General features: G+C 42.5%; 1 protein-coding gene and 1 non-coding gene across 3 annotated transcripts in view; one reads left to right on the plus strand and one right to left on the minus strand.

Moving 5' to 3' along the window:
- agla (amylo-alpha-1, 6-glucosidase, 4-alpha-glucanotransferase a) overlaps positions 1-16,337 on the minus strand; it is a 97,870-nt gene that overhangs the window by 29,162 nt on the left and 52,371 nt on the right. For both annotated transcript variants that reach the window (XM_060830569.1, XM_060830570.1), the window contains exons 18-23: positions 11,115-11,239; positions 10,322-10,431; positions 10,075-10,209; positions 7,446-7,576; positions 5,791-5,927; positions 4,568-4,701 (exon numbers count right to left, since the gene is read on the minus strand). In XM_060830569.1, coding sequence (XP_060686552.1) covers positions 4,568-4,701; positions 5,791-5,927; positions 7,446-7,576; positions 10,075-10,209; positions 10,322-10,431; positions 11,115-11,239 — 772 coding nt within the window. The remainder of the gene's footprint in view (positions 1-4,567; positions 4,702-5,790; positions 5,928-7,445; positions 7,577-10,074; positions 10,210-10,321; positions 10,432-11,114; positions 11,240-16,337) is intronic.
- trnai-uau (transfer RNA isoleucine (anticodon UAU)) lies at positions 14,599-14,691 on the plus strand. The gene is given in 2 exon segments: positions 14,599-14,636; positions 14,656-14,691. It is a non-coding gene; the product is annotated as a tRNA-Ile (tRNA).

Genomic DNA, 16,337 nt, shown 5'->3' on the forward strand with positions numbered 1-16,337 from the left:
GTGGCTGTTGGTTTGTGTGCTGTTATGAATCCTAGTGGTCGCAGTAGTCTGGCTGTCAGTTCAGAAATGTTTTTGATGTATGGTAGTGTGGCTAGTCCTTTGGGTTGTGCAAGTCCTCATTCCGTTGTCTTTCCCTTAGGCATTTGTTGATGAAATTGCGCGGGTATCCATTTTTGGCAAATACATTGTATAGGTGTTCTTCTTCCTCTTTTTGCAGTTCTGGTGTACTGCAGTGTGTTGTGGCCCTTTTGAATTGTGTCTTGATGCAACTTCTTTTGTGCGTATTGGGGTGGTTGCTTTCGTAGTTTAGGACTTGGTCTGTGTGTGTGGCTTTCCTGTATACCTTTGTGGTGAATTCTCCGTTCGGTGTTCTCTGTACCATCACGGCTAGGAAGGGGAGTTGGTTGTCCTTTTCTTCCTTCTGGATTAGTGGTGCTGGAAGAGAACAGTGGTTCAGGCAGCATCCGAGGAGCAGTAAAATCGAAGTTTCGGGCAAAAGCCCTTCATCAGCAAACCTCTTGCAAAAATGCCTGCCTTGAAGACGTTTTCCTCCTCTCTCTTTACTGCTCCTCGGATGCTGCCTGAACTGTTGTGCTCTTCCAGCACCACTAATCCAGAATCTGGTTCCAGCATCTACAGTCATTCTTTTTACTTTTGCCCTTTTCTTCCTCTCTAGTGAATCGGATTCCTGTAAGGGTGGCGTTAATGATCCAGTGTGTGTTCTCTATTTCTGTGTTTTTAATGATTACAAAGGTATCATCTACATATCTGACCCAGAGTTTGGGTTGAATTTGCGGTAAGACTGTTCTAATCTTTGCATTACCGCTTCTGCTATGAGTCCAGAGATGGGTAAGCCCATGGTTGTGCCGTTGATTTGTTCATATATTTGGTTGTTGAATGTGAAGTGTGTTGTGAGGCACAGGTCCAGTAGTTTCAGTATGTAGTCTTTGTTGATAGATTCCCCATCTTGTTGTCGGTTCTGTATGTCCAGCAGGTTGGCTATTGTTTCTCTGGCTAGGGTTTTGTCGATAAAGGTGAACAGTGCCGTTATATCGAATGAGACCATAGTTTCTTCCTTGTCTATGTGTATATTTCTGATGATGTCCAAGAATTCCTGTATTGACTGTATAGTGTGTCTGGATCTGCTGATCAGGTGTTTCAGTTTCTGCTGTAGTTCTTTAGCCAGTTTGTGTGATGGTGTCCCTGGTGGTGATACTATGGGTCTGAGCGGGATGTTTGGTTTGTGCACTTTAGGTAGTCCATAGAATCTGGGGGTGTTGTAAGTCCTAAACTACGAAAGCAACCACCCCAACACACACACAAGAAGTTGCATCAAGACACTGTTCAAAAGAGCCACAACACACTGCAGTACACCAGAACTGCAAAAAGAGGAAGAAGAACACCTATACAATGTATTCGCCAAAAATGGATACCCGAGCAATTTCATCAACAAATGCCTAAGGGAAAGACAACGGAACGAGCACATGCCGCAACCCAAAGGACTAGCTACACTACCATACATCAAAAACATTTCTGAACTGACAGCCAGACTACTGCGATCACTAGGACTCATAACAGCACACAAACCAACAGTCACTCTCAGACAACAACTCACCAGGACGAAGGGCCCGATAGGGCTTATGCCCGAAATGTCGAATTTCCTGTTCCTTGGATGCTGCCTGACTTGCTGCACTTTTCCAGCAACACATTTTCAGTGAAGGACCTGATACCCAGCATGAGCAAAACCAATGTAGTGTACAAAATCCCATGCAAGGACTGCACAAAACACCACATAGGACAAACAGGAAGACAGCAAATGGTCCGCATCCATGAACACCAACTAGCCACGAAACGACATAACCAGCTATCCTTAGTAGCCACACACTCAGATGAGAAGCAACATGAGTTCGGCTGGGACAACACGACTGTTATAGGACAAGCCAAACAGAGAACAGCCAGGGAATTCCTAGAGGCATGGCACTCATCCACAGATTCAATCAATAAGCACATCAACCTGAATCCAATATACTGGCCACTGCAACAGACAGCTGGAACTGACAACCGGAAGAGGCAGATTCAAACCACTATACATCACAGAAGCGCTTCACAGGAGGCTCCCAAGCACTGAGGATGTCACCTAGACAGGGGACTAAACATCTGCAATACAAATTCCCAGCTCGGCGAACAGAACCACAACAATAAAATGGCTAAACAGGTTAAATTATAAAGACAGGTTAAACAGTTTAGATGATAGATTCTCAGATTTAGTGGAAATAAAATAATTAACATGATAGAAAGCCTTTTCATCAGGAGCTGGAATATATAATAAGAAACAGAGCAGGTGAACAGAGAACAAAGAAAATTTACAGCCCAGGAACAGGCCCTTCAGCCTCCAAGCCTGTGCTGATCCAAATCCACTGTCGAAACCTAACGCCCAATTCCTAAAGATCTGTACCCCTCTGCTCCCCACCTATTCATGCATCTGTCCAGATGCACCTTAAATGAATTTAGCATGCCTGCCTCTACTACCTCTGCAGGGTGCTTTGAGAACATTTTAATTAGAGCAAGACTACTTAGGGGTGAAATGAAAAACCACTTTTTTTGGGTTATGGTGTAAATCTGGAAAACTATTCCCCAAGGCTAGCTTAAAACACGAAAACATATTTGAAAAACAGAAATGAAAGAATGAATAACAAATGACTTTCAGATGCAGATCAGCTAAGATCTCACCAAATGGTAGTAACGGTGAGGGTCCATACGGTCCCGTGTTCCTAACTGATCATCACTGGATATGAGGCCGAAAATGTGCTGCTGATTAAAGCGCAGCAGGTCAGGCAGCATCCAAGGAACAGGAAATTCGACGTTTCGGGCACAAGTCCTTCATCAGGAATGAGGAGAGTGTGCCAAGCAGGCTAAGATAAAAGGTAGGGAGGAGGGACTTGGGGGAGGGGCGATGGAGATGTGTTAGGTGGAAGGAGGTCAAGGTGAGGGTGATAGGCCAGAGTGGGGTGGGGGCAGAGAGGTCAGGGAGAAAATTGCAGGTTAGGAGGGCGGTGCTGAGTCTGAGGGAATTGACTGAACAAGGTGGGGGGAGGGGAAATGAGGAAACTGAAGAAATCTGAGTTCATCCCTTGTGGTTGGAGGGTTCCCAGGCGGAAGATGAGGCGCTCTTCCTCCAACTGTCGTGTTGTTATGTTCTGCCGATGGAGGAGTCCAAGGACCTGCATGTCCTCGGTGGAGTAGGAGGGAGAGTTGAAGTGTTGAGCCACGGGGTGGTTGGGTTGGTTGGTCCGGGCGTCCCAGAGGTGTTCCCTGAAGCGTTCCGCAAGTAGGCGGCCCGTCTCCCCAATATAGAGGAGGCCACATCGGGTGCAGCGGATGCAATAGATGATGTGTGTGGAGGTGCAGGTGAATTTGTGGCGGATATGGAAGGATCCCTTGGGGCCTTGGAGAAAGGTAAGGGAGGAGGTGTGGGCGCAAGTTTTGCATTTCCTGCGGTTGCAGGGGAAGGTGCCGGGAGTGGAGGTTGGGTTGGTGGGGGGTGTGGACCTGACGAGGGAGTCATGAAGGGAGTGGTCTTTGCGGAACGCTGATAGGGGAGGGGAGGGAAATATATCCCTGGTGGTGGGGTGCGTTTGGAGGTGGCGGAAATGACGGCGGATGATACGCTGTATACGGAGGTTGGTGGGGTGGTAGGTGAGAACCAGTGGGGTTCTGTCCTGGTGGCGGTTGGAGGGGCGGGGCTCAAGGGCGGAGGAGCGGGAAGTGGAGGAGATGCGGTGGAGGGCATCGTCGATCACGTCTGGGGGGAATCTGCGGTCTTTGAAGGAGGCTATCTTGGCTGTACGGTATTGGAACTGGTCCTCCTGGGAGCAGATGCGGTGGAGACGAAGGAATTGGGAATATGGGATGGCGTCTTTGCAGGGGGCAGGGTGGGAGGACGTGTAGTCCAGGTAGCTGTGGGAGTCAGTCGGTTTATAGTAGATGTCTGTGTTGATTTGGTCGCACGAGATAGAAATGGAAAGGTCTAGGAAGGGGAGGGAGGAGTCTGAGACAGTCCAGGTGAATTTGAGGTCGGGATGGAAGGTGCTGGTAAAGTTGATGAACTGTTCAACCTCCTCACGGGAGCATGAGGCAGCGCCGATACAGTCATCGATGTAGCGGAGGAAAAGGTGGGGGATGGTGCCAGTGTAGTTGTGGAAGATAGACTGTTTCACATATCCTACGAAGAGACAGGCATAGCTGGGGCCCATGCGGGTGCCCATGGCAACTCCTTTAGTTTGGAGGAAGTGGGAGGATTGAAAAGAGTGGGTTGGTGGGGGGTGACATATCCCATCATCAGATATGTCAAGCTACTCCTTTAAAGTCATGAAAAATTAATAAAAATGTTTACTGTCAGGCTTGATGTCTTTTGCACATTCATGACATTTCCCCCTTTTCTTGTCTAAAGTTTTTCACTTTGTGTGTGAAGGCTTTACAGGTTAAAATATTATCATCCTAACCTTCTGCACCACCATTACAATTCATCACCAATATATTTTTGTTCCAGCTTTAGCATCAAACGCACCTTGACATTTGATTCAATGTTATGTCCACAAGAGTTTTGTATGCCCAAACAAGGATTGCATCAAAGTAGCACGGGATAAGGTAGCGAGGTAGGTTTTTGACGAAAGCAAACATTGCTTCAAACCACTTACCAATCTATTAGAAAACAGAATGTCATTATATGATGTACTACGTTTCTAATAAAATACAAAATGTCACTTAAGTATTGATTTACTTTTTCTAAATCACAAGCCATGATCAAAATTCTTCATTTCTGCAACACAAGTACTTGTAATAATGATCAAACGCAACATACAATCACTTAGTATAAAACCATTTATTAAAAATTCATTCATTAATGAGACATGGGAGCCACCTGCTAAGCCAGCATTTGTTATCCATTACTAGCTGTTTGAGTAATAAAATGGTGAGTTGAGCTACCTTCCACTGAGTCATGTTAGACTTACAACTTGAGAATTTGATGGGGTCTACATCTCACACTTTTCCACCAAGTTAAACAGGCTCCCAATCTGTTGTTATTTGCTTTGCTTACAAGTGTAAGACACCTTTTTTAAAGAAGCATACTCGACCTATGACCTCAGACTGCCTCCTAGTCATTTTGCCTGCGTATCTCTTTGGTGAATTTTGTTGAGGGATAAATACTGGTTGAGGCATAAGGGGAAATGCTGTGCTCTCCTAAGAAATGTCACAGGATCACTTTAGTTTCCAGCTGGGAACACAGACTAGGATCGGTTTTAAAGATGTGGCTGAAATATGCCACATTCAACAGCACAGCACCTGCTTTATACTGCACTGGAGTGTCAGCCCAGATTATCTGCTCAGGTGTCTGCAGTGGAACTCCCCACACTCTAACTTGGGATTTGAGGAAGTGTCAACTGAGCTACTCTGTGGTCAAACTTCTGAACGAGTAGAATTTCTGCAAAAAGTAACAAGCAGCTCTTGAAATTTAAATGTGCTACTGAAATTTAATTCTTTATTCAGTCCTACATCTTTAAAGGAAAGGATTCAAATGCATGTTCAAAAATTTGATTACAAATGATAACAATTAATTAAAATGTACAAGGACTTTTATTTTGTACTGTTCTAAACTTAACAAAAGGAGATCAGGTGTCTAAAAAGTAGATATAGAGAGATGAGTGTTGAGGAGAATCTTGAAAGAGGAAAGTCGGTTGGGGACCAAGATAGCTGAAAACATAACTCACAACACATCAATTAAGCTCATACCTCTTCAAGTTTGCCTCCACGTGCAATCAAACGATTAGAAATATAGTCCATCATCCAGTCTCCAGCCCTCAGGTTTTCACATAAAGGATGTCCAAGGTCATTCGTAGGTCTAATATTCGCAAGTACTGATATAAACCCTAAGTAGAGCACAGCAGACTTAGTTCAAATTAGCTGCAGAGATATACTGTAATTCTATCCTTTAACTTAAAAGGAAGGTGTTGTGTTCTGATTGATCATGCAAACTATAACCCCCAGAAAATGTAATTGAAATTTTAAGGGCCAGGAGGCTTTTTAAATTTAGATTATTTCAATTGGCAGTTTACCATTAAACTAAAAACTTATACTGGAAGTTGACTTGGAATTGGTCTTGGAAGCATAGTACTGCCACCCAGTGTTTCCAACGGATAATGCATGGACAATTATTTTACTGTATTCTTCCATCTTATTTCCCCATGTACCCTAACTCTCAAGCTAAAGGCATTGGTTTTTAACTGAGAAACTGTTGTTGTGTTTAATGATAATCCTTCAGTGTAGTCAACAGCGAGTAGTCAGTGGCCTAATCATCGAAAGACATCGCTTTACAGCTTTATCCACACATGCGCGTTCAAATAGGCAGCTGGAGAGCAATCATGAGGATAAACTCTGCTTCCGTTCTTTTATAACCTGAGGATAGTGAAGGCAATTGTGATCTCCCACTCCTCTACATGGAGCTGAACCTTCACTTTGCTGGTACGTACACCTATTTATTCACTAGCTTAACCCAGCTGAGACTCAAGGAAATCTCCAGTTTTAAATTGCTGTTCTGCTTTACCTCCCTCTATCCTTCTCCAGTCTCTTACCAAACACCACAGCTCCCTGAATGGTCTTAAAATTTCACTGCTGTTCAGGTTCATTTTCAGAATTTGACAAAGTATGTTCAAAAACATAGAAATGGAAGTTGTAATTAAGCTGCCTCCTGAAATTCCAAACTCAGCTTATCTGTGCAGTTTTATAAGAAACAAATGAATATTACGCAGAACTTTAACAAATCAAGGTTGCTGCAGTAATTTGTTCCATATATTAATTTAAAATAGACCTGAATATCTGGATAGAGTCATCATAGTTCCAGAGGACCATGGAACTGCTCTCTCAATGGACAGAGATGATTGGTGGTGGTTTACACGGAGGATCATAAGGACTCAGACAAGGGAAGAGATTAGATTAGATTACTTACAGTGTGGAAACAGGCCCTTCGGCCCAACAAGTCCACACCGACCCGCCGAAGCGCAATCCACCCATACCCCTACATTTACCCCTTAGCTAACACTACAGGCAATTTAGCATGGCCAATTCACCTGACCCACACATTTTTGGACTGTGGGAGGAAACCTGAGCACCTGGAGGAAACCCACGCAGACACGGGGAGAACGTGCACACTCCACACAGTCAGTTGCCTGAGTCGGGAACTGAACCCAGGTCTCAGGCGCTGTGAGGCAGCAGTGCTAACCATTGTGCCACCGTGCCGCCCTCAAGGTTTAGAGGTTTAGAACAAAAGTCCTTCATGGCAACCTCAGCCAGGAATTGAACCTATGTTGTTGGCTTTATCTGCATCGCAAACCAACTGAGTTAAATAACTCATATCTGGATAAATGCAATCAAAACCAAGGCCCATGTACCTTGCAAGCCTGCATACTTCAAGGGTCCAATATGTGGAATACCATAGCAGCCACCCCCGTCCTCCTGTTCCTCAAAGTCACATCGGTAAAGCAGCAGATTAAGATCAGCCAGTGTAATATCAGAGGCAACGCTGTTGATTATTTGCAAACAGAAACACAGGATCAAGCGGACACAATATAAATTATAGCAAAACAATACTTTAGCTACAAGTAAAAGCAATTCATATTTGTTGATCAGCTATATAATTTTCTATTTCCTGATCTGCAAAACTATTCATTTTCTTTATTCTTGCACACAGTGCAGAAGTGACTGGCAAGACCAATATTTTTGCCCAAACGCAATTAGCTTTGAACAGGTTGGCTTACTGGGCCAGTCCAGAAGGCAGTTAAGAACCAGCTATATTACTGAGAGTCACATCTTGGCCAGATCAGGCAAGAATGGCATATTTTCTTCCATACAAAGGGAACTAAATGGGTTTCACAACAATTGACAGCAATTGGGGCAGCACAGTGGCTCAGTGGTTAGCACTGCTGCCTCACAGCACCAGGATCCCAGGTTCGATTCTAGCCCTGGGTGACTGTCTGTGTGGAGTTTGCACATTATCCCAGTGCCTGCATGGGTTTCCTCCGGGTGTTCAGGTTTCCTCCCACAGTCCAAAGATGTGTAGGTCAGGTGAACTGGCCATGCCAAATTGCCCATGGTGTTAGATGCATTAGTCAGAGGGAAATGGGTCTGGGCCAATTACTCATTGGAGGGCCGGTGTGGACTGGCTGGGCCGAAGGGCCTGTTTTCACACTGTAGGGAATATAATCTCAATCATTACTGAGATTAGTTTTAGACATTTTCTAACCAACCTGTTGAGTTGTCATTGCAGGTAGCACTCAAAAAACAGGCCTTCTGATTTTGGCCCAAAGACACTATTCACTAGACCACAAGGGTATAGATTTGGTTTTAAAATCAACCTGTCCAGGCATATACCTCTGGAGCATGTGAGACTTGAAGGTCTTATGGCTCAGAGGTTGGGACACTACCTCTGCACCACAAGGGCCCTTTGAGATTAACTTTAAATTTGTCAAGTTAAATTCTACCAGCTGCCATGATAAGACTGAACTCATGACCCCAGTGCATGAACCTGGACCTCAAGCTAGTGACCTCTATCACTATGTCACTTTATAGAAGAATAATCACATACGCACCTCTTTGTAAAAAGTACAGATTGTTAGGATATGGGTTCAGGGGTCTAGCAGTTTACAGAAGTGACAGATTGAGTCTACCACACTTCAAACTATAATTTCTGATTATACGCAGCAGAATTTGCAGCAATTCCTGTAGAATTGAAACCCTCTGATAACAAAGTGTCTATTTCCTTTGTCTTGATGATTTTCAAGGTAAGGTTTGAAACACTTGCCAGTCAAAAGAATACGGGCAAAATGGTATACTTTATGAGTTATTAGAAGAAGCCATGTTATATTAGAACTTTAGAAAACTATGATTCTCAGACAGCAAAATTACTTTAGAAGGAATAGAATCTTAAAACTTGAGTGATTTTAGTAGAAAGTACTGATCTTCAAATTTGCTTATGAACATTATTGTAGGGTCATGCATTTTTGTTAAGGTTAGCTGCTGAGACACAGTTATGTTTAAGTTAGTTTATTCCCTTAAGCGTCCTATGATAAATATTAAAAGCAGAGAATGCCCCACCACTTCCACCATGTCCAAATTCCTTCCAGCCTCCACCCAGCTACAAGCTTGCTCTGATCTCTACCTCACGTCGACCTCAATATCCCCCGAGCCACCAATGTGGCCTACTGGGATCTGCCTGCCAACCCAATGAAAGTATGGAATTCCAGTCAAAAATGAGGTCTGCTATTCCTGAGATGCTGCCTAACCTGCTGTGCTTTGACCAGCAACACATTTGCAGCTGGAATTCCAGTCAACCCATCAGCTCTGCCCGAACCCTCTTCATTCTCAGCACTGCCCTGAGCACCATGCCCTCTACAACCACAACTACTCACATCAAAGCCAAAACAGGAGAGTTTGATGGGCAGCATTATTGCTCCCCCATTGGCAGATAGCACCTGCATTGTGCACTGGCACATACCAAAAGATGCTTGCTCAGCAGCAAAATGGGCCTTGGGTAATATCTTCCCTCACTGCCTACAGAAACTTTGGATGAAGTTCTTCCTAAGAAGCCCACACCAGCACTGAGAATGGTCACTGCTTCATCCTCCTGCTCACTTCTTTCCAGGTCATTCTTCCTAAATCAGTAGGAGCCCATTTCCTTGGGATGATTCAAGGAGCTGAAATGACACTAACGCTGTAAAACCAATTACTTTGTGAGAATCACATTAGCTGGCTGTAATTTATGGTTTTGTCCCGATGGCCAATTTCACAAGTATTTTTTTAATTATAGAATTAATTAACTCCAATAATCCCTCAGAAACTAGGGTCAAATTATACTTGCTATGTGAGAAATTAAGCATTTTTTGGCTAAACGTCAGGTGTCAATGTAGATCAACTATGACTTCAGTCTATATCTTATTTCTTACTGTTTGATAAAATTTGAGTTACGTTTTCACAGTTTTATTTTAATTTCTCTAACTATATCAGAGAAAATCTGCCACTTACGATTTAAATGGTTGAGTCAGTATTGTTACAGGAGCATCGTCAGCAATACTGCCAACTTTATAATGAGGGCTAAATTGAGCAAGATGATGGCGAAGAAGTCCAACTGTTTCCTGGGCCTTTGCATCAAGGGTCACTCTACAAAGACATAGTTGTGAAATGAAGAATATTTTAGAGACAACTGAAGTAAATGCAATTAAAATTGTATAAACACAATTTATTTGGCACAAAATTGTACAACTTCATTTACCGAAAGATAATGATGCTTCCAGGAGGAAAGTTTTCAAAGTTGATTTTGTACACATACTCGCTGCGATCTTTAGAAGTTACCTCTGTCTTAACAATGGTGCTGTCACTTAACTGGAAAATGAACATGAAATTAGCAACTGAAACTTTTGTATTAACAATCTTATCAAAGCGCACAACTGCCCTAATGTACTTTCATAACAATCTACAGACGAGATGATTAGATTGTCTACAATGTGGAAACAGGTCTTTCAGCCCACACCGACCCTCCGAGGAGTAACCCACCCAGACCTATTTCCCTCTGACTAATGCATCTAACACTATGGGCAATTTAGGATGGTCAATTCATCTGAACTGCACATCTTTGGACTGTGGGAGGAAACTGGAGCACCCGGAGGAAACCCACGCAGACACGGGGAGAACATGCAAACTCCACACAGACATTCGAACAAGGCTAGAATCGAACCTAGGTCCCTGGTGCTATGAGGCAGCAGTGCTAATCACTAAGCCACTATGCCGTCCCTAATATCATAAAGGGGCCAGCAAACTAGATGGTTAGTGCATGATTCAAACCCATGCTAACAGTGTGGACTCAATTCCTATTCAAGCTGAGGTAAGCTTTGGAAACGCCTCTGTCCACCCTGCAAGTAGTAGGCAGTGGCAAAGATCACAAGCAATAAAAACTGTCAAGGCAACAATTCAGGATGAAACATCAACAGTGTAGCCTATGGGCCAAGCATGAATGATCTAATTCATGAGAAAATCAGTAATACCATATAAAGAGATATGCTTTTCACCTGAATATGTTCTTTGATATTCACTGTATATCGAGGTAATCCATTAATGAAATATTTATCTCTTCTGTAATCATCAGTCTGTCTCTGCACCGTCCTGGCTTCCATTACAATTTCAGTTATTTTACCTGTAATAAAAAGGTGATATTGTGATGAAAGAGGTATAATTTAAATGTATACATTCATATAATTTTGGGCAGTTCAATTTGACCACAGAGTTAGATGAAAATGGCTTATTTACAGTGTGGTTTTTTTTCTAATAAAATCAAGGTCGGTGTCCTTGTGAAACAATGACTTCACTCCAGTATTGCTCATAAAGCCAGTTATAGAGTAATCGAGTCTTGCTGTCTACTCTCGTGGTGTATTAATGGAAAATTGTTTATACTGTATAGACTGTAGAGTACGCATTCACGGCCATTAGTTTGATTTCCATTTAGAGTAATGAATGATTGATTTTAGTTTAAAAAAAACCCAGTGACAGAATGTTTTTGCAGCTGTGCAAGGGCGACCTGACCGGGACCGGGAAGCAAGTTTAGCTTCTCTCTAGACAGGAGTTCAGGACTGTTCACAGAAATCGCAGTCACTCAGGAAAAGGAGGAGTGAGGCTACCAAAGCTTGGGTTTTCAAATAAACCTATTGGACTATAACCTGGTGTTGTGTGATTTTTGACAAGGGGAAAAGATAGTTCAGTTTGTGCAACTACCAAACCAGTAGATTTTTAGTTTGAAATCGGTATTAGAAGCTGAGAAAGCTCAAAATTCTCAGTTTTGAGTATTTTATGTAAAAAGACTTTTAAGCATGCAGAAAAAAAGAAGTACTGTGGAGTATCAGTTAAGTCGCAGTCAGAGATCTATTCTAGAGGTAATTTCTGCAGAGAGTCACTAGCACCTGATGAAGGAGCAAAGCCCCGAAAGCTTGTCTTTCAAAGCTAAACCTGTTAGACTATAACCTGGTGTCATGAGATGTTTGATCCAGTTTCATCTTATACATGGCAGCTAGATTCAACTTACATTAATATGTAGTTTTAAAAAAAGAAATTATGACAAGATAACAGGGAAATGGATTGGGAAAAGATTGAGGCTACCATCTAAGTAAGTGTTTAATTAGTATTGAGGAGGCACGGATTGGAGACTTACTAACAGAGAATGTAAAGGGATGTTAAAATATGAACATTGTAATAATGGACACAGCAGTGCAAAGACCATTCAGTAATGTGTCTTGCAAAAAAAAAGTCATGCAGTGAATGATGGAACGTTTCTCAAAATAACAGTTGATGAAGTGGTAAACTAACATCTACTCTGGCATAAGCACTCCATGTAAGAACTTACTTTAAATGCTTGGGACTCATGTCAATATCAATTGGTTTAGTGGAGAAATCAACAAATGCCTTCAGTGATGTATGATCATCCACAAGTTTTGGAAGAGACACCAATTAGTTCCAATTTACCTTATCACTCGCATATGCTGCTTGCCACGAGAAGGGCATTCATCAAAGCAGAGGTTTCAAAGAAAAATTAAACAACCTTTGCAACACTGCCTAACGGCATCAGAAAAATAAATCCTGCTGAATGAATGTGTTACAGAGAGAAGGGTAGAAAGAGTGAAAAGGCCAGGTTAAGTTGAAAGGCAGGGGTGGACAAACAATGATTCTCAAACATGGCAATAGAGTTATTAGATACTTTCCTCAAGGTTAATCAGTATTGATTATATATTTGTGGAATCTGAACACTAACAGAAAATGATCAGACATCATGCTCTTCAGGTACACGTGTAGCGAGTAGTGCATGGCAGGTAAGGAACTGTTTGAATATGGACAAATGGGACTGAAGCAATGGATAGGACTATATTTCACAAAGGACAATTACCAAAAGCATAAAATATATGCTAGAAAATAACAGTGAATGAAGAATGAAGAAATATTTATTGGGTATCAGAAAGAAATAGACTAGTCAAGAAATAGGATTCGACTTTAAAATGGCTGTGCACTCAAACTTGACCCAATACTAGCTATAAATGTGTTGCGTCTGAGTATTAGAATGGAACACACTATTTTGAGGAAATTTAAGATCAGATGAAAAAATTCTGAAAATGCACTGAAGTTTTTAAGCCTCAGATGATCCAGAAAGTATGAAGCATATCTATTTTAGTGATATTTCACATGCCAAACTTCTGAATAGATATTCTTTTATGGCAAGTTTTATCATATCCTTGCTACAAAAACATAATAAATGTGTGTATTGGCCTAGGTAGTCAATGAAGAAAAAGATACTGAGCAGTATCTGGGCTGCAGAAACACTGGTGATAGAGTGGTATATTTATACAGTATTCTGAAGGTAATCCTAAACAAGAGGCAAACACAAAAAAGTGCCTACAGATCATCAGAGTGATAACTATTATAAAGTCAGAGACTCATACAGCATGGAAACAGACTCTTCGGTCCAGCTCATCCATGCCAACCTGCATGCCTGCATTTGGCCCATATCCCTCTAAACCTTTCCTATTCATGTACCTGTCCAAATGCCTTTTAAATGGTGTAACTGTACCTGCATCTACTATGTCCTCTAGCAGTTCGTTCCACATAGAGACCACCTCCTGTGTATAAAAGTTGCCACTCAGATTTAAAAGGGCCCTTTCTCCTCTCATCTTTAAAATATACTCCCTAGCTTTCAACTCCTCTACCCTATGAGAAAGACATTTGCTATGCACCTTATCTACACCCTTCATGATTTTATAAACATCTACAAAGTCACCTCTCAGCCTCCTACACTCCAGTAAAAAAAGGGCCAGCGTATCAGGCCTGTTTTTTATAACTCAAACCCCTCCAGTCCCAACAACATTTTAGTAAATCTTTTCTGAACCCTCTCCAGTTTAATAATATCTTTTCAAAGCAGGGCAACCAGAATTATACACCGTGCTCCAAAAGTTGCCTAACCAATGTTCTGTACGACCTCACCATGATGCCCCAACTCCTACACTCAATAATCTGAGCAATAAAGGCAAACTTGCTAAACATCTTCTTAACTACTCTCTCTGATGCAACTTTCAAAGAACTATGGTATCCTTGGTCTCTCTGTTTGCCAACACTACACACAGCACTGCCATTAACTGATTAAGTCCCATCCTTGTTCATTTCACCAAAATGCAACACCTTGCATTTATCCAAGTTGAACTTCATCAGCCACTCCTCAGCCCATTGGCCCAATTGATTATGATTGCTTTGTAAGTTTAGGTAATCTTCTTCGTTGACCATTATACCACTAATTTTAGTGTCATCTGCAAACTTACGAACCATGCCTCCTAAATTCTCATCCATATCGGTTATATTAAATGACAAACAAAGGTGGATCCAATACCAATCCCTGCTGAACACCTCTGCTCACAGACTTCCAGTCCAAAAAAAACCCTCCATCACCACCCTCCAACTCCTACTGTCAAACCAACTTTGCATCCAATTGGCAAGCTCAAAGCTCCTGTTGTGCAATTAAGAGCTCCTGTGGTGCAATTGGTTAGCACGTGGTACTTATATGACAGTACAGAATGAGCCATGCTGAGGTTGTGAGTTCGATCCTCACTTGGAGCATGTGTTTGATAGGCAAAAGAAATTTTGTGGGCAGCACAGTGGCACAGTGGTTAGCACTGCTGCCTCACAGCGCCTGAGACCCGGGTTCAATTCCCGACTCAGGCGACTGACTGTGTGGAGTTTGCACGTTCTCCCCGTGTCTGCGTGGGTTTCCTCCGAGTGCTCCGGTTTCCTCCCACAGTCCAAAGATGTGCGGGTCAGGTGAATTGGCCATGCTAAATTGCCCGTAGTGTTAGGTTAGGGGTATGGGTGGGTTGCGCTTCGGCGGGTCGGTGTGGACTTGTTGGGCCGAAGGGCCTGTTTCCACACTGTAAGTCTAGTCTAATCTAATCTCTCCTTGAATCCAAATTTATTAATTAGTCTGCTGTGCTATACCTTATCAAAGGCTTTACAGGTAATTCTCCATGACGCTATTGCTGTGGTCCAGTGAAACCTCGCTTAATACAAAATCTCTTAATAGAAATAATGGGGTCTATGGGAAAAATATCACTAACAATCGCTCAATCAATCACCCAAAAGTCTAACACAGCCTGAATGAAGGTTGAAATCATATTTATTATCAAAACAAGTAAATTTAACACAGTACATTTAAAAAAATGTAAGAAAGCTGCTCTCTGTACAATACCTCTCACAGAAAGCTGCTCTGTCAGCAGCTGACATCGGTGATACTCAGTATGGCACAAAGACCGGTGCTGACATCAGCACACATGCAGAATGACACGGACAGCAGCGCTTGTGCAGAAAGGCACCGGCAATGCACATGTGCAAAACATCATGGGCATCAGTACATGACCGGAAGAACGCTGACATCGGTGCCTGAGCAGAATAGCACCTACATTACGCCTGTGCAGAATGGCACCGACGTCATGCGTGTGCAGAATGGAATGGGCATCAGCACATGAGCAGATGGAAGCGGACATTGGTACATGAGCTGAACGGCACCAACATTGCGCATGTGGAGCACAAAGGGCACGAACCAATTCCCACTGGAATCACACTAGGGCGAACAGAGAAAAGTGTTCTCCAAAATACCGATCCCTAATTCCTCAGCAATGTTACATCAAATTGCACCATCAAAACCTGTTTTAACCCAAAACAACCTGTACTAACTTCCACACAGACAATGTCTACCACTCTGTCCTCATCTATCCTTTTGGTTATGTCCACAAGAAACGCAATCAAGTTTGAGACACTATTTTCCATGCACAAGCCATATTGACAATGCCTAATCTGTCCTTGCCTCTCCAAATGCATGCAAATCCTATCGGTCAGAATCCCCTCCAACAACTTACCCACCAATGACATCAGACTCACTAGTCTATAGTTCTCAGGCTTCTCCTTCCAGCCTTTCTTAAATAAAGGCACAACATTAGCCAGCCTCCAGCCCTCTGTTACCTCACCTATGGCTGTAGATGATACAAATATCTCTGCTAGAGGTTCCACAATTTCTTTCCTGTGTTCCCACACGTCCTAGGATACATTTGATCAGATCCTGGAGATTTATTTACCTTTAAATGTTTTTTAATGTTTCTTTAATGTTTCTCAGTGACACTTTGTCCAGTAGACATTGCTGAGGATTGACTTGACTAGCATGAAAGGAAATAATTTTTTTAAAACCTGAAAATAGGTGAGTTGATGCAAATCAC

This window comes from Hemiscyllium ocellatum, chromosome 9 (assembly GCF_020745735.1).
Source record: "Hemiscyllium ocellatum isolate sHemOce1 chromosome 9, sHemOce1.pat.X.cur, whole genome shotgun sequence".
NCBI classification, from domain to species: Eukaryota; Metazoa; Chordata; class Chondrichthyes; order Orectolobiformes; family Hemiscylliidae; genus Hemiscyllium; species Hemiscyllium ocellatum.